A 21,317-nucleotide genomic window follows, 5' to 3' on the forward strand; every position below is an offset into this window, starting at 1 on the left:
GGCATGCAAACGACGGTAAACGCATGCATGTCGTGTCTGCTAAAGCTGGGATTCCTCTGTGTGTGTATGTGTGTGTGTGTGTGTGTGTGTGTGTGTGTGTGTGTGTGTGTGTGTGTGTGTAGCGTTTTGGAGCAATTCCAGGTAAAATGAAAAAAAAAAGCGACCAGAACCGAGGATGTGGGCTGAGGCTGACTCCCGGGCTCCATGGCCAGTTGAAAAAAGTTGGAACAATGCCATAGGCATGTAAATCCATCTATAGCTCCGATCTCTCGGCGATGGATCTCTTTAACCTAGCTTATTTCAGCAAGGTAGATACCAAACCTGATGGCGAGAAGAGCGATTGATATCACTGACCCAGATCAGTAGATACCCACATCGCGGCCAGCTGGCAAAAAGAGGGATGACTCTCATTAACCCAGCTTGGTAGAACCATACCGAGACCTGCTGTCGAAGAGGTTTCGGATGTTCGTAGGCGCAATGCCAAGGATGATGCTTGTCTATTCGCTGCTTTTATATGGCCGTATGTATATCAAGAGCGGAGATGAATGATTCATTGCAGGCGTTCCAGTATTCGTGACAGTGAGTTGGAGTCACTAACGCGGGCGGGGTGCCTGCCTATGTTCAGGAAGCTTTCGTTAACAAAATGTACAAATTAATTAGATTAGTCGATTTGACTAGGAGAGCAACTAACCATAATGACACAGGATGTTGCAACACTGTTATTCTTGTACAACTATTGCACACCGAGGCAGCGGGTGTGGGATTTGTTTGCATCAAGTATGTGTCTTGGCCAGGATAAATAGCCGCAAAACCTCGTGTTGGCCGGGTGTGTACGGCTGAAGATAATGTGAATCGTCGATGCAGTGAACTGTGTGAGGTCTTAGACGAGGTTGCAGGCGAATAGCTCTTGAATACCGCGTGCTCAGAAATACTGATCGTGTAACCTAAGATAGGTATACAAGGACAGTTTGCGAAGGTTGCAGGCGCTCTAATTCAGGAAACAGTAAATTGTTAACGTGGTACATTTCAAAAACTAAGTCTTCGACAGCTCTCAAACCACATCTTACCAAAAGGCAGACATTGTGAACATGACTTTCACGGCTGTGAAACTTGCTGGGCACGTTCCAATATAATACCTATCACGAGATAATGTCAATTTCGACCCAAACTGGTGTTCCACTTATAAATAGGCTTACCCCAGTTTCGTTCAAAGAGGAAATCGTTAACCCGGAATCTTCTGCGCCAGATACAAATATGGCCATCGTTTCCAGGTATCGAAAGCTTGAATCTGAAAATTGGCACTGGCGTAACTGTAACTGGGCAGGGTCACTCCAGCCTGTTGGATCCCCACCCAGAAAATCTAGGCGAAAGGGAGCTACACAGGGGTGTAAGCGTCTGAGGTTTAATGCAGCTCAATCGTCTAATAATATGAGCAATAGTCGGTCGATAGCTGTCCTGGCCTTGGTTGACGCCAGTTGTTTCCCCCAGAAAACAGTAGAACGAGCGACCCACGCTGCTGCCACTGCGTTTGCCTCGGCGCCACCAGATCCAGTTGTGGTGCGTCTCTTAAAGTTCTCCATCCCCAAGGAGGAGCGCAGATTCAGGATATCCACCGCCGGGTGCATCTCGGAGCATCGTCGTCGTCTCCAGCATCGTCGCCTCCAGCATCGTCGTCTCCAGCATCGTCGTCTCCAGAATCGTCGTCTCCAGAATCATCGCCGTCTCCGAGCAAGCATCCCCATCGCCATTCGTATCATTTCCAACCATTGCCATCCTCACCATTTCCAACCATCGCCAACCCACTCCAAATATTGTCATTCAAAAACCCTCTCCCAAGCAAAATTGTAACCCCAACCTTGATCACCTTTCGATAAGCAAACCCGCCAACAACCGCCATCCTTCCTCGCACCTGATGACCACGGTTAACCTAAGTAGCCAGATTACACCTCCGCCTGGAATGAGTTTTGCGAGAGAACTATACGCATATTTAACATGTAATAGCTTGAAATGCTCTTATTTGAAACGTCGCTAGACGCGTATATGTGAAAGGTTAGAAAGTGGAGCGCGAAAAGGACAAAAGCCTACCGGAACTAGGCCATAGAATACTAGGCTCCCCCGCCCCACGTCCCCCGAGGCAACTATAAATAAAGGGAGCAAAGCCAAAAGCCAAACAAGAAAAAAAAGAAAAAAAGAAAAAAAGCAGAAAAAGAAGAAAGAGAGAAAAAAAAAGAAAGAAAGAAAGAAAGAAAGAAAGAAAGAAAGAAAGAAAGAAAGAAAGAAAGAAAGAAAGAAAGAAAGAAAAAGGAGAAGAAAAATCAGACAACCGCTCGGTTGTCTAAAGGTATTGCCACTGTGGTCACGGTGACAGGCAAATCATCTAGACAGACGACGGCTTCGGATTATTTGTAGGGCTACAAATAATCCGGCGATATCACCTGGGCAGGGATATCGGGAGGTGCTGGGCAGCAGTCTCACTTGTAAATCAATCTGGATAGATGATTTCTTCAGATTATCTGTAGGGCTACAGATAATCCGGCGATATCACCTGGGCAGGGATATCGGGAGCTGCTGGGCAGCAGTCTCACTTGGTAAGCGTATTGTGTTTGACAATACGGTGCATCACGCCATAGATATGGCAAGACTTCTTCATCAAAGCTTGTGCGGTTAAACACTCACTTCTTGAAAAAGGAAGTGATGGTCTTCTGGCCTTTCGGCGCAGGCTTGTTCAAGGTGTTGGCATTTGTTGGGGCCAACGGCTTCTGCTTCTTACCATTGGTGTCAGAAGCATCTTCAAGCTGCCTTTTAAGGCTCTCTTGAACTTTTTGCCCAGACGAGGCGGCAGAGCTGGGATCGGCGACAGGCTGGCTTGGTTGACCTGGGGTTTGCCCCAGGCTGTCCTTATTTTTGCCCTTCCACCGACCTTGCCCAGTGTACCTCTTATCTTGACCAACCTTCTTCGAGGTCGATTTGGTGGCATCGGGGTCTCCCAAGTTGTCTGTGAGGCGGATCTCCCCGATATGGCCGTTCCAAGCAGCTTTGCTCTTGGCCTCTGGGACCTGAGGCAAGTCCCAATCAAACTGCCTCAAAGTCTGGTCGCGAGCCCGGATGTCGTTCAAAGAACGAATCCTCTCGGAAGGGGTAGATGCCAGCTGGGGTTTTTTGGCCAAAACCCAGGGAATGCTCTCATCAGCAGGAAGATATGGCTTGCGCCACGAATGTTTCACGATGGGCTGAGGGTCTTTACCATCGGTGACCGCTTGCTGGTGATCGGCCTCGATCTTCTCCCTGCAAACGGCACAGGACCATTCTCTGGCTACATAAAACCGCTGATCAGTGTTCCAAAAGTACGGAATGCGGTCCGTCTGCCCGGCATTGCAGTCTCGGCAGACTATGTCCAGCGGCTCTGATCTACTAAAGGCGAACTGATTCAGCACATCACCAGGCTTAGCTCTGGCTGTCTTCGCCGGTGTAGTGGGAGCAGCAGAGGTGCTCGACGCCTGACCAGCCGCGGATGCAGCGATTCCCCGGGACAGTCTGGACTCCTTCGCCTTGGCTTTGGCCACGGCCTTGTCCTCAGCACTGCGACTGTCCGCAGCCTTCTTCGTTTCTTCGGTGGAGCCCTTCCAGAAACTGTAGGTCTCCTCCTTCTCTGTACGCTCGATCCGTGCCATTCGAGCAGCACAGCTAAACATGTCATCCAACATCTTCCCGTATTCGGAAGATTGCTTCTTGATGATATGTTCAGGATGAGGGGCACATACCACAAGTTTGTCAATCTGCTTACGATCCGAGTTCTTGTACAGAACCCAGATCTCGTTGTTGATGCCCACGTTTAGCTTCTCCCATAGAGGGACCCAGATCGGGACGATCTGGAGACGCCGTTCTAGGGCACCCCAACGACGCAGATACCCGTGCCTTGACTGCGTGCCAAACAAGATCATGACCTTGGCGGCCGACGATCTATGCACACAGTCAGTGAAGCTGAGATGACGCTCTCTTACCTCGTCTGGATACCATGTGTTGGCCCAGGGGTTAAAATCAGCTTGTACCGGCTTTTTCCCGCTGGTACCCTGAATAGCCCTCCGTGGCTCTTCACGACGCCAAAAGACGTCGGCAAACAGAGCCACCTTATCAGTAAAGCCTGAAGCTATAAGCCGCGTAATGCAGCCGGACTTAATGTCGACGACCTTCTCGTCGACTAACTCCCTAGCAGCATACTTTACCAGGGGCGGGTAGTGCATCTGACACAGCAACCTTGCGCCAAGGTTGTCGCTGGGCCGCACCAGCCAATCGGCTTCAGCCTCCATCGACTTCAGCCTTGTCTCCGGATGGGTTCCCCATGCCGGCAGTTTCGGTTCCTCCGCCCGAAACTGTTCTTGAGCCCTGGCCAGGGCTTCGTGGTCCGGGGACCGTTCCTCGGCATCGAGTGCCTGAAGTTTCTAAGGTAGAAAGGCCGAAAACGGTTAGGGCAATCAAATTGTCCAAAAAGGGCGATGTGATTCAATACTTACAACCTCCAGGTCTCGCAACTCCTGGGCCTTTTCGGGCGACATTTTGTCCAACTCCGGGTAAGGGAGCTCAAGGCCCAACCAGTTAAACGTCTTCGTAGAGGCAGACATTTTAACTACAACAAATTAAAGAGTTATTAGCAGCAGTAATTGGTTTGTTTTTGGTGCGGAGGTGATTGTTGGTGATGGCGCTTTTGGTGGAAAAGAGAGGGAAAAAAAAACTCTTCAAGGAAACGAGACACCTACCTAAGCTATCCAAGCATTCGACCTCAAGTCAGAACGACGGCTGCTATCAGCTGATGCCTAATGCCCGGTGTGTTCCCAAACGGGGAGGCACGCACGCCTAAGAAGGACATCCTCCCTATAGGAGGAAACAGATGACAGGAAGGCACGTTACTTGGTCCCATGAAGTCTCTAGCACAATTTGAGGCAGGAGGCACTTGTGTAATGGTTATTGGAGCTTTCATGACGAGGTTGGCAAAGGAATGGAACATTACATACAAGATTGACTGCAGTCTTCTAAAATAAACTCCATCAGGACTTTTGATACCGGCAATATATTTTATACACTCTTTATATGTTCAACCACCGTTGCCACCAGCTGGAGCTCACTTCTCATAAAAATATATACGCCCTAAAGATACCTGGTACAAGATTTGTTGGAGCAGACTTGCAATGAATTCAGCAAGACCTTGATTGTGTACGATTCCAGGCAGGCAGACAAGTGGCAGACCAAATAACCGGGACACCAAAACTGTCCTTACCATTCCAAAAACACATGCACTTTCGTACCAACTCCCTACTTTTAGCGACGAATATACAAAAGCCTCTGATATATTTCTATTTAGTTTTCTTTTTACATTCAAGTAGTTAATTGAAAGTAGTTAATTGGTATGTATATGTTTTGTTGGTGTTCCGGTTTTTTGTCGTCCATTTGACAGGTAGTAAGTAAGTAAGTAAAATAATAAGCATGCAGTATATATTAAGTAATTTTCAGATTTTATAGCATGGCAATCAAGCAAGCCCTTACTTAACTTTTAAGTATTGCATGTTTATAAATAACGTTAAGGGAATAAAAAACAATAAAATTATTTATTATATATTGTCGGATTAGCTATAGCACCTGTGCAAAAATATTGCAACCCAACAGGGTCAACCCCCCACCTTGGTGGTTGCAATAAAATTGCACACCTACTGTAGTTATCTGATCTAATTTGGCTGCGTATAACTGGTGTAATTAATATATGATGAATAGTCCCGGATAGCAAAAAGGAGGGCTCAACCGGGGATCGAACCCGGGACCTCTTGCAGTTACACCCAGTGCATTCACACAGTGCCCAAAGCAAGAATCCTTCCTCTAGACCATTGAGCCTCTCAAGTTGTTGGTGACAACTCGCCATTGCGTATAGTATATATACGACAAAAAAACTTCCGTGTAGCGAAATTTCGGATAAAAGCTGGTTAGACCGGGCTTGACTGGACTACAGTACTATATTTAAACGAGTCACGTGTAACCGGCACGGCCACTTAAACAGTACTCCCACTTTAAATGGCAAAATTATTATATACTACAAGTGCTCGAATAATACCTGTTCGGTACTGCCTGTAAATTGTATATGTGCGTATAAAGGATTTAACTGTGTTATGGTGCAGTCGTGCGGCAGAAATGGTCATGGCTGGTATTGGGAATAGCTTTAATTTGGCCCACCTTGTTAAGGGCCGCGTTAACGAGTTTCCACGATTCAATACTAGCCTTCGAAATTCTCCACCTTCTAATACACACAAGCAATTGTCCACGCTGGGTGCTTCTTAACTGGAATTTTCGGCCAAGTTTAACAGAAAGCATAAATTAACAAAAGCGGTACGGCCACAAACACTACAGATGTAAAAAAAAAAATAAAAAAATAAAAAAAAAAAATAAAAAAAAAATAAAAAAAAAATAGGGTTATAATATACCTTACGCGTTCTGCATTATGCGTCGTGGAAGACTTACTTAAATTGAAATTGGAAACAGCTTTATACAACGCGTTGTTGTTGGGTCATCTTTCACAGCCAGGCTCAGTATAGGGTTGGACGGATTTGAGTGAGGATAAGTCTCAAAACGTATATCTCCTATGATGATACTAGGTGGCAAGGTAGGTCGAATTTGGAGGCCGACTGAAGGGCGGAACAAATTTATATGTGGTTCCAGATAGATAATTTCACATGTACTCAAGTAGCAATGGCGGCACAGGTCAGCATCGAGGCGATATTCATCTAGGGACCGGCCAAGTTTATATGGGCGACCAGCCGTGCCTTACATTTTCATTGGCCATCTAGAGCAGTCTCTACCAATCAATATCTGAAACTCGTTGAGAGGAAAGCCGAAGTTTTTGGAAACTAAATACTTTATAATTAATGTTGTAAGTATAGCTCCCAACCTTGCATTGCAGACTTGGGCCCTAGCCGCTCCATGCCATCACGTGGTGACGGACCTCGGCAGGTCTATTTTGAAGCTACGACAAGTGGCGAAAGCGGCACGAGCGGTGATGAAGACTCGGAGAGGTTTGCAGGAAGGTGGTTCACTATGACCGTGCTGGGTAATCTACAAGAGAACCGGACGCATGAGTTCCGCAAAGCTCTAACGTTGCGTACCCCCTGTTCGGCACCCCCCCTGTTCGGCACCCTGAAAATCTAACAACGAAATGCCTACTTTTATAAGCTGATTTAAATATAAAATTATCAACGGACAAAAATACAATCGTTTTCACGCTTCTCCGGTTCATTAACCTCTTCTTCATCAGCTAAAGGTTCCAAATTTTCTATATCCTTTTCCTGCAATCCAATAATGTTCTGTTTGTTAACCAAAAGCTCGTTTGGATCCGGAACCACCCTCCTCCTTTTAACCGGCCGTATTGCCTCCAGTTGTGCTTCCAATAAGCTGATTTTTTGCTGGGCGCTAGCCAAAAGGGTATCTTTAGCTTCGAAGCTTTTTTGGACTTTTGCAAATAAAAGACGTGAAGTAGCGTTGGTTTTGTTGGATTGGGAAAGTTTTTGCAGTTGAAATCGGACATCTCGGGTCGTTTTAGGGGTTTTCCAAATAAGTAAAGACGGGTCGTTAATTTTTTGGGCTGGGCTTTCCGGTGTTTTATCCCTTTGCAAACCGTTGTTTTTATCTTTTATAACGTTGGCATTGCTATTTTCTAACAAAAAAGGGCTTAAAAGTGGTTTAACCAAGTTTACCGGCCATAACCCCGTTGTACGCCAACCAGATTGAATGGTTTTTGCTATAAATGCTTTTAATCTGGCTTTTCGATAACAAAGTAGGAAATTTCGTTTTCCAATAATTGTTGAACAGCAAAATTGGCTAACAAATCCAAGTTGACGTCGATAAGCTTCTTTTAACGGCCCAAAAACCGATAGATCCAATGGTTGGAGAACGTGTGACGAATGAGGGGGTAAATATAGGAGTTGAATATTGTTTTGCAAGCAAAGAAGCATAAATTCGTCCGTTATATGTGATCCATGGCCATCCAAAACTAATAACCGCTTTTCAGGGGTTAAAGGTTGGGTATACGGAATAAACACTTTTTTTAACCATTCGATAGCCGTTTCGTTATTTGTCCACCCGTTTTCGGTTGCGTGAAATTTCCAATTATCGAAAAGGCTTAAATCCGTCGGAAACCATTGTTGTTGTACGTTTTTTCCCTTAAATATAACAAGGGGAGGGAGGGCAACGCCCGTAGCCGATATACATTCGATTATAGTCGTCCAACCCCGCGTTCCGGGCTCTTTCCGTTGCAACGGCCGGATCCCGTTAAGCCCTAATACCAGGCCGTTAGATCCTTTACCTTCCATTATACCGGTTTCGTCCATATTCCAACGGTTTTCCGGTTTAATAGCGTTAATAACCGGGTTCGTAATATAAAGCCACCAAGATTTAATTACCTCCGTAGTAGCGCCATTAACCCGGGCGTTATCTATTCGACGGGGCCTTTGGGTCTTAAGGATTGGATAACGAACCAAAAAACGAGTTATCCAACGTTTTCCAAGGCCTTTTGTCTCTCCGGCGGCTTGAAGAATTCGTTCGGCAAAAAAGCGTAATTCTTGATGCGTTGGCGGAAGCCCTAAAGCTGTTTGGGTAAGTACCCAATCAGCCAAATGCTTTTCCTGTTCCGTAGAAAGCCTTTGAAAAGGGCTTTGTGCTTTTTTATAAGCTTGAGAACCTTTAAGTCGACTTTGAAGTGTAGACCTAGGTATTCCCCATTTTCGGGAGGTTTTTGCAATTGGATTGCCATTATTGACGTCGTTAATTGCAGATATAAGCTGTTTTTCAGTATATTGCTTCATTGGAAAATGGAGAATCAAGATTAGAAAAAAGTAAATCCAAAAGTGAAAGATTCATCGAGATATTTATAATAGAAGTTGGAGGATAAAAATAAAAGTGTTGTTATTTTTGGGTGCCGAACAGGGGGGGTGCCGAACAGGGGGTACGCAACGTTACTTGGATTCCTGGCCGAGGCTAGGGACGAGATTCTGCTGGCTTCCATGGACAGCTAGACTTCATAGTATGTAATTTCCTCGCCGCCGCTAATTTCGGGGTAGGAGAAATGGAATGTTAGACGAGTTGTTGTGTTAAGGCTCAATCTGTCGGTTGGAGGATTGACTACCTCCCTTGTATCCACTAGGCATTTATATACACAACTGGGGTATGCTCGAAATATATCCTAACATTTACTCACCTGCCTACCTACCTATTCAACCGCCTACGTTTTTACCTACGTTTTTACCTACCTGAATAGCTACCTACTAATGGTTTAGCTATAAAGTACTTTGGTCGTTTGCTGCGACATAAATACCAGTAAACTCCCAGATCTAACCACATGTAATTTCTTTATCGGTATTACAAAGTAGCAGCCTGCTTGGAGGACTTACCAGCAAAGAAGCTAAGGCAGTTAACACCGAGTGAACTCTAAATAACCCACAACTACTCAGAGGCTGTCCTCTGTGGGCCCTCTTAAATAAAGGGTCCCAAAAATCCGGATCACTTATAAACATGGATCACTCAATTTTGTATGGGGAAAATAGATGTCACAAACTCTAATTACTTGCATCTTACCACCTAAGTTTTTGAAGAAGAAAAAAAGAAAAAAAAATGAGGGAAACAACTTTGTAATAAGCCAATATAGTGGAACATAATACAAAATACTCTTGAATGTTGGGAACCCAATGTATGCGTGACCTTATTAGTGCTCTTCTTACCTAAGAGTATCATGTCCAGATTGACGCTGAAACCGAACAACTTTAGGAGGCTTCGTAGTTGTTTTAAATCCAGTTTGTTCCATGATAACTCTACCCACAACATCATAGATTGTTCTAAAAGATCAGCAAACAACAATTCAAGTGGCTCAATGGTCTAGAGGTATGATTCCTGCTTGAGGCAGAAGAGAACGTCAGACCACCAAGGTTTTGCGCTTTTGATAATACGTTCAATGGAGATGTGAATGTTGAGGATACCATCTCGAAGGTACCTACCTACCTTGCCTAGGTACCTGGGCAGGTGTAACATACCTACCTAGGTAGTATAGTACACCTACCTTGGGTTGACAACTAGGTAGATACCTAAGGTAGAAATGCAAATTTCTGAGCTTCCAAATTTACATTAGCATAATTTGACTCCGAGATTTTTTTTTCATTAAAAAAAAAGAAAAAAGAACCGGAAGAGGCGCAATAATTACAAGGCTCACGTGATACCCCTAAATAATACCGCATTATACAGAAACGTCCGCCTGCTTTTATTACCCTGGTCCTTGTTTAAGGGTTTCTTTTTTTTAAAACCAATAATAGCCCAGAGTTTTAACATGTATAAAGCCTTTAAAAGGCCTATAACTAGTCTAACTTGTTTTTAAAACGGATGTATAATGTACAATTATCGTATGTTTCCGATTATTCTATTATATTGTGTACGTCTGGTTTAAAGCTGGATCACTTGTATTATACAAGATATTAACCAGGCTAGGCAAAAATGTCCAGCCAACCGCTTTCTGCATTCGATTATTTAGAAACTGCTCGATACCCGGGTTTTATCCTTTTAAACTGGCGTTTCCAAACTAGGTAGGTAACCAACCTGCGCAACAAATGGGGCCCGCAGACAAACCCGCAATCCCTCTAGAAACGACTACTATTGAAAGAAATCTAGCGCTAACAGGTGAGTGTATAGTTAATCATTATTCAGGTTTATTAGCAAGTCAGCTAGTTCTAATACGGAAAATTCTCCCCTGAGTTATTGGGTCACTCCCTCAGTACCAGATGGTCGTTATAACAACTTCGAGTCACCTGCCTTAATTGCAGAGGGAACCGCCCTAGTAGCTGCCTTTTGTAGCCCACACTGTACTTACAACTGAGTAGATGAAGCGGAAACCGAGAAGTTGCTACGTGTTGAATTCGGATTTCCCAATATCGTTTGGGAAGGTACGATAGGGGGTTACGAAACTATGAATCACGTAGTTTCCTTGACGTATTGCAGGCAGTACACTAATCTGTTGAGTCACATTTGTTGGGATAAAAGTCGAAAGAACTGATTTGGAGAGAAGGGGCCTCCCATGTTTATAAAAGACCTCCCCCTTCCTCCAAATCCCAGTTCACTCCTGTCCTTCTTCTCCCCTCAACCTCTAAATTTGTATCAACAAGCTGTTTTTTTTGTTTTTTTAAAAGAAAAAGATTTGTCTGCCGCCCAGCAGCAGCAACAGCAACAATAACAGCAACAAAAACAACAACAACAACAACAACAGTAGCAGCAACAGCAACAGCAATAGCAATAGCAACAGCAACAGCAATAGCAATAGCAACAGCAACAGTAACAATAACAGCAATAGCAATAGCAACAGCAATAGTAATAGCAATAGCAATAGCAACAGCAATAGCAATAGCAATAGCAATAGTAATAGTAATAGCAATAATAATAGCAATAATAATAGTAACAGCAATAGCAATAGCAATAGCAATAGTAATAGCAACAGCAATAGCAATAGCAATAGCAATAGCAATAGCAATAGCAATAGTAATAGTAATAGCAATAATAATAGCAATAATAATAGTAACAGCAATAGCAATAGCAATAGCAATAGTAATAGCAACAGCAATAGCAATAGCAATAGCAGCAGCAACAATAGCAGCAATAGCAACAGTAATAGTAATAGTAATAGCAATAGCAACAGCAACAGCAACAGCAATAGCAACAGCAATAGCAACAGCAACAGCAGTAGCAACAGCAACAGCAATAGCAACAGCAACAGCAGTAGCAACAGCAACAGCAACAGCAACAGCAACAGCAACAGCAACAGCAACAGCAACAGCAACAGCAACAGCAACAGCAACAGCAACAGCAACAGCAACAGCAACAGCAACAGCAACAGCAACAGCAACAGCAACAGCAACAGCCGTCAAAATGGACGGCCTCACCAACGCTCCCCCTTCCCCGCCTGCGCCTGCTGCCGCTGTCCCCGCCGCGCCCGCTGTCCCCGTCGCTGCCCCCGTCGCTGCCCCGGCCGCTCCGCCCACGCCTGCCCCTGCTGCTCGCCGCCCTCCCGCCCGCCGCCCCCTCGCCCGCCGCGCCCCCGCCGCGCCCCCGGCCCCGGCTCCCGTGAACCAGTGGTCCGGTGTCACCTTTAACGGTGGCACTTTTTCGTTCACCACACCGTCTGCCCCGGCCCCCGCCGCCGCCCGCCGCCCGCCGCCCCGCCGCCCCAAGAACAAGGCCGCAAAGGGCCCGAAAGGGGTCGACAAGAACTGGGTATATTACATGTGTTTTGCTATTTATAGGTGCTTTCATATATTAACATTTTGATAGGGTCAGGGAACCTCGGTGCATGCCGAGCGTCGCCGAAAACGACGAGAAGAAGCCGCCGCCGCCGCCGCCATCGCCGCCGCCGCCACTCCCGACGACGGCATGGACGTCGACGACGACGAGGAGGCGCGGCTCCTGGCCCGCCTAGCCGCCGTGCAAGCGGCAAAGAAGGAGAAGAAGGAGCGCGAGCAGCAGTAGCTGGGCTGGGGTTTTTCTTTTTTTTTTTTTCTGTTTGTCTGTTTTTTTTTTTTTTAACTTTTTTTTTTTTTACCAAAAAAAAAAACCCCCCACATAATAAATACATTGCTTTGATGCCAGAAAATGTGTCGCCGATGAACAATTTGTACTTTAAACATGTGACATGTACTAACCAGAAGTTATAATAACCGTTGCGACTGCTTTTGCACGTGACATGTTAGTGTGCGTGACTTCCTTTTGTCCGTCTCCACTCTACAAACCGCAGGCTTCAGCCCGTTTGCGACTTGCCCCACCAAAAACGACCAGACTTGGTCATTATTTCACCAGTTACTTCCCTTTTGAGTACGCGACGATGGTCCACATTCACCATTAACCTACAGCCTTTGTTTACCCGTCATTGATAACAATTATCATAATCGCATTTAGCAGAGCATAAACTATATCGGTCTTCGGCTGACATGCGTCACTGCCTGCTCTTTTTGCTTTGCATCGGCGGAATACCCCACTCATTTCGGTGTCTGCCATATTGTCGCATTAGATAATCCGATAGATCGAGTCATCACATGACAGCGAACGCTGAATCAGCGTTAAAAGCAGGATAAAAGAGCCTCCGCGCTTTTTTGGCTAAATAACGCTATTCAACCCAATATATGGCTTTTTTACCCTATTAATTCTGCCTGCACGTGTTCGTTAGTATGCGTCAATTATAAGCCCGGTATAGCAATAAACTATTATAATTTTTATTTTACGTAAATTGCGTTAAAAATTATATTAATAACGTTATAATAATTTTTTTTTTTTTTTTTTTTACAAATTAAGGGTTATTTCCGGAAATAGCCCCTATTTTCCCAAACCTATTAAATTTACCATAATTTCCAACGAAAAACTTTAAAAATCGGTTATTGTAACGGATTCGTGCTGAATGCACGTATCACATGACGTGTTAGAACGACGGGGACACACGTGACCCTCCCTTATATAAACACCCTCCCAGCACGAACAAACAACGGTCTTACACCTTTACCCTTCAGCTTTAATAATAACTCCATTTGGGAACCCAACAGTTGCAGGGCCGTTGGCCTACCCCTTCACATATATAATGCGTATACTTTGCGATTTCTGTTACACGCGACGTTAATCGATAAAATGTCCTTAAACTAAAACGGGCGCGATTTTTTCGGCCAATTTAATTGGTCGAAAAGCCGTGTGGCTGAAAGGTACATGGAGCGCCCGGTCCACCCTGCAACGCAGGGGGGTCTAGTCTGAGCACTGAGACTACTCTGTTTGGAAGTTTTCTGCAATTGTAGAAGGTAGCATGGCATGCAGCTCGAACGTAATGCTAATTTGCAAATGGTTAGTGTATGGCGAGGTATTACGAATTAAAGCCGGCAAGTCGTGGCAGATGAACGTAAAGGTATTATGAGAACTAATGGAAAGCATTTCGCTATTATTGAATTATACTGCATTTTTCGCTGGAGCCCACCGCCCCTACTCCTCGCACTAAACGGCCCGAGTTGAGCGACACCGGCCATATAATCAACGTCCCAGGTATCGACGACTGTTAGATTTGCTACCACCGTTTTGCCATCCCGGACGGACACGGAACGCATATGGAGACCTTTATTAACCCCTAGATCGCCAAACTCGACTTTTTCGAGGTACTCGTTGTTGTGCCGAGGCTTGAGAGCGTGCCGCATGCGTGAAAATCTACATTTTATATCTATTTGCTGTGCCCTTGTGACTACGCGTCAGATTAGCTTGGTCAATCTCAAACTCAGCCCATAGGGAGACCCATCGACGCTCGTTCTTAGCGGGTTTGAAATGGCTTTTTAATGGGAGCAGGCGGGGAGGCCCCACGGCGTTTGCTGCCGAGGTTTGAGACGAATGGGCTAGGATGCTGTCTTCCACAAAGACCTCCACAGAGGAGCAGGAAACTTGGCACTGTTGGCAGTGGCGGAACAACTGGGGAACCGGACTTTGAAAATGCAGGACAAAGTGGCAGAGTTTCTGGAGGTCGGTGAATGAAATGATGTCCCCGATTCTTAAAGAGGAGTCTTGGACTGAAGTTAAGAGCAGGTTTGAAACGGGTTTCTCGATGTTGGAATAACAATGATTCAACTGGCGTCCAGCATGTCCGTGAACAGGATTGATGACTCTGAATGACTATTTGATCACATAACGATGAACAATACGTTATTTTCTGTCCTTCGCCGCTTGATAATCCTGTGATGGAGCGTGCCAAAGATGTAGCGAATTCATTACAGACTTTTGTATTTGGGCAAAGACAAGCTAGTCTCTCAAAAGAACGCTTGATCGATGCGAGAAAACTTCAATTCCCAGCCTCACATCCTGGTGGTGTCCAATATTCGAAGCTAACCACCGCTAAATCTATGCCCGATCCAACGATAAACGGAGGATGGAGCAGGACAAAGCGGAGTTTGATTATGCCCCTGATGTGTGTTGCCTCGATCTGAGGTTAAGAAACCCCTAGGTGGGCTAGGGGTGCCACGCACCTTGTGCGAGGGCATCCATGGAACAGACCTTGGATTTAGCTGCTCATGGCAATGAGCTATAGAGTTAGATGAGCGCGGATGCCGTCGCGGGCAGGGACCGCGTCGAGCTGGCCAAGGAGGTCTGGGAGATGGCCATCCAGCCGCTCAACAGGCAGGTGGTCAAGGAGATTCAAATCCCCCTCGAGACGGCTATAATCCTGCCCGAGGGCCGCAAGTTTCCGCTCAATTTGAAGCACCTCGTTTTAAGGACCAAGACCGAGGAGAACGCGGTGAAGCTCGAGGGGCTGTACCAGAAGTTGCAGGCGGGGCAGGGGAGCAGGGAGAAGTTTGCCGAATTTATAAAGTAATTTACTTTGTTTAGTCCGCATTGGTCTTTTTTTGTCCTGTATGCAGCTGTGTTTAAAAGATGAAAAAATCAAAATACAAATGCTACTGCCACCTCCCAGTCCATTTATACATCTATATTTTCGATATCTTTATTAGACCAAACACCCGGGATTTCGCTGACGTCCAACGGCTTTGACTCGTACCCCGTGGCCATAATCCCGCGGTCATTGGTAATACGGTGCTTTTCCAACCAATCGTAAATCGGCTCCCATTTTTTGCACTGCCGCTCGTATCCCCACCCCGTGCCCTCCATCGCGCCGCGCCACTCCACCGTCAGGTCCGGGTTGCACATGATAGTTTGCCGCACGTAGTCCCAACAGTGGTTAAGATGCTCGAGCTGCCACGACACGCCAAAAAGGGGGGTTGTCTTATCGCCGGTTCGGTTGTAATAAAGGTCGTAAAACGCGTGTTTGGTGGAGTACTTTTTTTTTGGAATCCTTTTCGTTAGCAAAAACATGGACTTAAAAAAAAACATTCATTTTGCAGGACGGGATATTTTACCAGACAATGCAGCTGGTGCGCAACCCCCGTCCACCCCGACGCACCCCGGGGCAGTTTTGGATCCAGCCCCGGCTGCGGCGGCAAACCGCTGCTGTTAACCATGACGAGCCCGCGACCCACTGTGAAACTGTCAGCTCTCCAAATCTTTTTGTCCACAGGGGAATGCGGTTTTGTCGTTTTTACCCGGCATGAGGTGGCTCCAGGCCTTTAGCTCATCTTCGTCCGGCGGTCGCGTGTAAATGTTTGCTGCCTCTAGGACCTTGGTGACGGGGACTGCGCAACAGAAAACGTCAGCAAAAAGTCCACTTTGGAAACTAGCACCGCAATTATTCCATAAAATTTACTCTCTGGCGCGGTCCAGCTTGTACGCTGATTCATCACACATGGGGGACATGGAGTCTGGTCGTGGCGGATGATCAGAAGCAGCAGCGCCGACAGCGAGATGACATTCGACAGCGAGAGTAAAAACATCGGGCCCAGCCTCCGGAACCTGCTGGACCTGGGAGGCGGCGAAGGCGTCTCGATCAAGCCCGCCTCCTCCGAGTCCTCCGAGTCCTTGTATTCCTTTTGCTGCGGCTGCATAATTCCTGTAGTTCAAACCTTGGCAGCATACGATCCGAGTTCGATAAGTGGTGCTGCCAATAGAGATCCAAGCGAGACTAGATCCATTTCACATTTCTCCCCCTGAATTATACCGACGGGATAACTGTAATGACGGGGGTTGGCCTTATTGGTTTGAGCGAACCGAAAGTCCGGGTCATTAGGTATAAATGGGGATAGATATCAAGGACGGCTCATAACACAGCAGACGAGCAGAATTGCTATTTATTACATCGCACAATGATCTTTACACCTACCCCCTAGATGAATGTGCAATGGGTACATGGTGGAAAGGGTACTCGGATCTGCCGTGTACCCATAGTTACGTGACTCGACAAGCTCCATCAGTGAATCCCGTGTCTGTTTGTCCCTATCATGCCTACGCTCGAGTCAACAGGGCCGATCCTCGCTGGGTATACTTGTTGAGCGGTGAGCGGGTAGCTGTACAGCGGATTATGGCATCGCGAATATATACCTGCTTAAGAGGAAAACAGAACAAAAGAAACGAAAAGAAACTGCAACCCCCCGTTACATCCGAACCACAATCTTGGTCCCAGAAAGCTTCTTCTCCTTAATCATGTCCATCCCGGCAATAATTACCTCGAACCCACCCTCTATCACGCGCAGGGGGTGATGCTTAAGCCTGCCCTCGTGCACCAACCAGATGGCCACGTCCCAAAGCCTGACGCCGGCCAGGTGCAGCCTTCGCCAAATACCCTCGGTCCAACGGTAAAGTCGGGCTTCAGCACCCTCCGCGTGGCCGCGTGCTCCTCCCAGGGGTTTCGGAAAACGTATCGCCCGAGGGCGTCGTAATAAAGGATGGTGGACTCGACCCTGGTAATACGGATATAATCGAGGGCGTATTTAAGGTTTTTCACATACGCTTTTTATTTGCATAAGGGGGGTGGCACTAGTTAATTAATGGTTATTACGGGGCCGTTTGTGGAGGGAAAGGGTGTGTATTATATTACTACTGGGTTATATGTGGGTCAAGTTAAGGGCCATTGGAAAAAAAACAAGGCTTATAATTTTTTGCGCGCATTCCTTATCGTTTCGGTTAAAAACCTTTTCGGCCCCATTACTTTTGGCCAAAATCAAGTTTTTAGGCGAGCATGTTACAATAGAAATTATACCGGATTTTATTACCCCTTTTAGCAAATAAAACTAGTCTCAATGCTTAAACTAAACCACCCCTGCTTCGCAGTGGTGGACCGGACGCTTTATATACCTTTTAGCCACATGGTTTTTCGACCAATTAAATCGGCCGAAAGAATCGTGCCCGTTCTAATCTGAGGACATCTTGTCGATTATTATTGCATATGGAGGAAATTATACAGTATACGCACTGTGCATGCATTGTATATTTAACGACGATATAATTGAAATATTGTGTATTTTTTAACTACAAATATTTAATTAAATAAAAATGGTAAAAATATAATATGAATATCTTTTATAAAATTTTAAATTAGGGGCTTTAATAATTTAATTATTATATTTTTATTCGCCGTTTAAGAATAAAAATAAAAATAAATAATAATAGTATTATTTTTAACGCCTTATTTAAAGATTTATATATAAATAATAATATATATAAATCTTATATTTTTTAAAATAACAAGTATAATTTTATTATTATTTACGTATAAAAACTTTTTGTAAAATATTATTTGTAATTTATTTATTTATATAAATATATAAAAATAAACGGCTTATATATAAATATAATAATTAATACAATAATTAATAACGATTTATTTTATATTTTTAATAGTTAAATTGGTTGAATTGAAATATAGGTGGCCTTAATTCGCAAATGAAGGTTGGTTTTCTAATAAACTTTGGACTTTTTTGATTTTTTTAATTATATTTTTATTTTTAAATATTATTTCAAATTTTTGGGCACGCGGGGGGTCATATTGGATTATATAGTACATACTCAAACCTTTATATAAATATCTAGTAATATAAGGTGTTAAATATTCGAATAGTTAAAATAATAAATTTTTTCAACAAAATTTGCAATTGAAACGGGTTTATATTTTTACCCACTTGAATTAACATCACCCGGCCGCCAAGCAAGCTCACCCTCCAGCGAAGCCATTGGCAGCAGCCTGGCCGCTCCTAGTAGCCCCCAGGGGTATGAACAAGTCTCTCCTTCACTTCCTGTGCCTGCCAACCCCCCCTCCAAATCACAAAGGCCTCGAAAGAGGAAACTCTCTGCTAGCAGGCCAACTTCAGCAAAATATATTGAATAGGAAGCATCAAAATCGGACGGGCCATACGATCTCCAAGAGCAGCCACAACCAATGCGAATTGTTGGCGTTTGTTTTCTTTTTACTTTCTGCCCACGGCCTTTTTGTCTTTCCCAGTCTGCCAGCATTCATTCTCTGTAATCATGATTAAGCAAAGTCGTTACGCCTTCAGAAATTGATTGTCAGCCTCTTTGCTTCGCTTGATCTGAAATTTGAGCGGACCCTTTACTGCCGCGCCGCCTAAAACTTTGCAGAGAGACCTTTTCAAACATAACCGCATCTTTTATATAAAAGCTCCGGCACCACAAGTCACAAGACAATTGTACGTAATAACGTCTTTTATGCACAATAAATCCCAGACTCAAATGAGACGGACTGTTCCTGGTCAAACGGCAACTCACTGGATCTAGAACTAGACTCGTATAAATCTCCTACTGAGGCCCAAGAGCAACTCTCATCCTGCCCACTTGTGTGCCCGGCCAGTTGTATGCTGCAAAGCCCTGCCCCTTGCCAGCTGGCCCTAGATTTGGGAGGCCGAGAATGTTGCGCTGTCGGTCGGACAATTTAGCCTTGACTTCCTCGCTCAAATTGGCCTGGTAATTCTCAATCTGCCGCACAAAAAACCGACAAAACGACTGCAGAATGACTGGCCTGGTCTCTGCTGTTGTGTTCACACCGGTGGAGTGCCAAGTTCTGCTATCGAGTAGAACGCAAGAGCCTGCGGGTGCTGCCGCTGGGATTGATTTACCCTGTTTTTTTTTGTATGTGAGCAACGATTGTATAATAGTTCTGACGTAGTCTGCCGGNGGGGGGGGGGACAAACAAGAATATCAAGGTTGGAAAATGCTTACCACAGCGTTTATCTCCTCAGGTACCACATGAGCAACGTGGCTTCCAGGATAGATCCTCGTAGCCCCCTTCTCATCAGTAACATCAGTAAGATACCACATCATATTTAATACGTATGGATGCGCAATGGTATCAGGCGTAAGTCCCATTTGGTCCCTGTGCATATATATCCCGGAGCTCCCAGGCCGCGCGACATTTGCTGACATGGTAAAAAGGCTGAAACCACCACCAAGAAACCATGGGCCAACGGCGTCGATAATCGGGTGGTTGAGAAGATCGAGGAATTCGTCTCCTTTGTTTGGAAGGTTCCTATTTGGTTTAGTTTTACACTAGCCATGCATCTGTGTGTGAAATATGGGGAACAAGAATACCAGAACTCTCGGGGAATGTGAACAGCCACTTACCAAATACGCTGGTTCGGTTGATCCCCCTCCTTTTTATGTGCAGAGTCCAAATGCCCAACACCCGTCAACCTCTCTGCTTCGGCCTGCTCTTCCACCGCGGTGCGGATGATACGGACCTGCTGGTCCGATAATGCGTTGGCGCAGATTGCGTATCCCCACCTCGTGAGATCTCGCTTCAGCTGCTCCACGTCTTCGGTCGGCTTGGGCAGCGCGTCCGGGTCCGTGACGCCATCGCAGAACCCCGGAACGCCACCGGGACTAAAACAGGCGGGGATGGCGCCGTTTGTGGATGGTTTGGCGCGTTTACCAAATGCATGCTGGGTGTGCATACGTCCCTCGATTGCGTCGACAACGTATTCGGGAAGGATGGTGATTGTTTTGTGCGGTGGATTGGAGGAGTCCGGAATAGTGCTTGTGACGACGGGTGGAATCGAGGTAGCGTCGACAAACACTGGTTGACAAGGGAAAGTGGCGTCATCGCCAAAAAGGAACAGAACCTTTTCATTGAGACCAGAAAAGCTCTGCGGATAGTTAGTTGAGCACAAAGACACATGTATAGATAGGTATACATATGATCCACACATATATGCAATCGAACATGTACAAATGATACATTGTTACTAAAGCATAAACATACCGAAATGTTTTCGTTAATAAAGCGCTGCACCCGCTCAACGTTCTCGTAAAACAGTGCCATGCGATCGATGCGAGAAGTGTGGTAGGGCTTATCCGTAAAGTCCAGCCCTTCGGTTGTTGGCTCGGCTGGAGCTGGGAGATTGGACGACATTTTGGCCCGGTGTATTGGCAAGTTGAAACATTAGGTTGAGTAAAAGGAACCAGAATATTGCTTTCTAATAATATATAATGGTGCTAGCATACAGTAACTAGGGACATAAAGTAGGTAGGTATGCAGTCCAAGATTTCGTAAAGCCGGGCGCAGCAGTCCCCCGCACATGCCTCAAGTCGAAATGTTTTCGTTTCGTCGAGTGCCTTTTGGCCTGTCCAGGATGCTTGACTCCGGTTCGGGACAAACCATTGGTTTTTCACCTCATGCTCGGGCCTTCCGCGGTCCGGTCATCAGATTCTTCCTGCTTCCGTGGAAAAAAAGGGAGTGTACGTCTCTGCAGTAAGACGGAAAACTATAATTCTCTCGTCACCTTTGTTGAAAACGCTCACTCCCCTCCAGTCTTGAAAAGCTCCCCTCTGGCGGCAACGAAAGAGTGCAGGATATGCGCCCCGTTCAAAATGGTGTAGAATGTCACACGACTCAAGTACGA

General features: G+C 45.6%; 6 protein-coding genes across 6 annotated transcripts; 1 reads left to right on the forward strand and 5 right to left on the reverse strand.

Annotated features, from left to right (window-relative positions):
- Positions 1 to 1,566: 1,566 nt before the first annotated feature.
- PgNI_08271 (uncharacterized protein) lies at positions 1,567 to 1,782 on the reverse strand (the record flags this gene model as incomplete). Its single annotated transcript, XM_031128270.1, has 1 exon — positions 1,567 to 1,782. One exon carries the CDS (start codon positions 1,780 to 1,782, stop codon positions 1,567 to 1,569), a length of 216 nt encoding a protein of 71 aa, XP_030978992.1.
- An 890-nt stretch (positions 1,783 to 2,672) lies between these two features.
- PgNI_08272 (uncharacterized protein) lies at positions 2,673 to 4,553 on the reverse strand (the record flags this gene model as incomplete). Its single annotated transcript, XM_031128271.1, has 2 exons — positions 2,673 to 4,439; positions 4,512 to 4,553. The coding sequence occupies 2 exons, from the start codon at positions 4,551 to 4,553 to the stop codon at positions 2,673 to 2,675; spliced, it is 1,809 nt and encodes a 602-aa protein (XP_030978794.1).
- Positions 4,554 to 11,128: 6,575 nt separating this feature from the next.
- On the reverse strand, positions 11,129 to 12,747 carry PgNI_08273 (uncharacterized protein; the record flags this gene model as incomplete). Its single annotated transcript, XM_031128272.1, has 4 exons — positions 11,129 to 11,158; positions 11,589 to 12,275; positions 12,348 to 12,536; positions 12,721 to 12,747. 4 exons carry the CDS (start codon positions 12,745 to 12,747, stop codon positions 11,129 to 11,131), a joined length of 933 nt encoding a protein of 310 aa, XP_030978993.1.
- Positions 11,935 to 12,531, forward strand: PgNI_08274 (uncharacterized protein; the record flags this gene model as incomplete). Its single annotated transcript, XM_031128273.1, has 2 exons — positions 11,935 to 12,279; positions 12,337 to 12,531. 2 exons carry the CDS (start codon positions 11,935 to 11,937, stop codon positions 12,529 to 12,531), a joined length of 540 nt encoding a protein of 179 aa, XP_030978988.1.
- Positions 12,748 to 15,495: 2,748 nt separating the features above from the next.
- PgNI_08275 (uncharacterized protein) lies at positions 15,496 to 16,514 on the reverse strand (the record flags this gene model as incomplete). The annotated part of the gene is made up of 4 exons (XM_031128274.1): positions 15,496 to 15,852; positions 15,933 to 16,051; positions 16,116 to 16,205; positions 16,277 to 16,514. 4 exons carry the CDS (start codon positions 16,512 to 16,514, stop codon positions 15,496 to 15,498), a joined length of 804 nt encoding a protein of 267 aa, XP_030978989.1.
- A 2,704-nt stretch (positions 16,515 to 19,218) lies between these two features.
- Positions 19,219 to 20,827, reverse strand: PgNI_08276 (uncharacterized protein; the record flags this gene model as incomplete). Its single annotated transcript, XM_031128275.1, has 4 exons — positions 19,219 to 19,536; positions 19,639 to 19,945; positions 20,041 to 20,561; positions 20,678 to 20,827. The coding sequence occupies 4 exons, from the start codon at positions 20,825 to 20,827 to the stop codon at positions 19,219 to 19,221; spliced, it is 1,296 nt and encodes a 431-aa protein (XP_030978990.1).
- Positions 20,828 to 21,317: the final 490 nt, after the last annotated feature.

Source organism: Pyricularia grisea (assembly GCF_004355905.1).
Source record: "Pyricularia grisea strain NI907 chromosome V map unlocalized Pyricularia_grisea_NI907_Scaffold_6, whole genome shotgun sequence".
NCBI lineage: Eukaryota > Fungi > Ascomycota > Sordariomycetes > Magnaporthales > Pyriculariaceae > Pyricularia > Pyricularia grisea.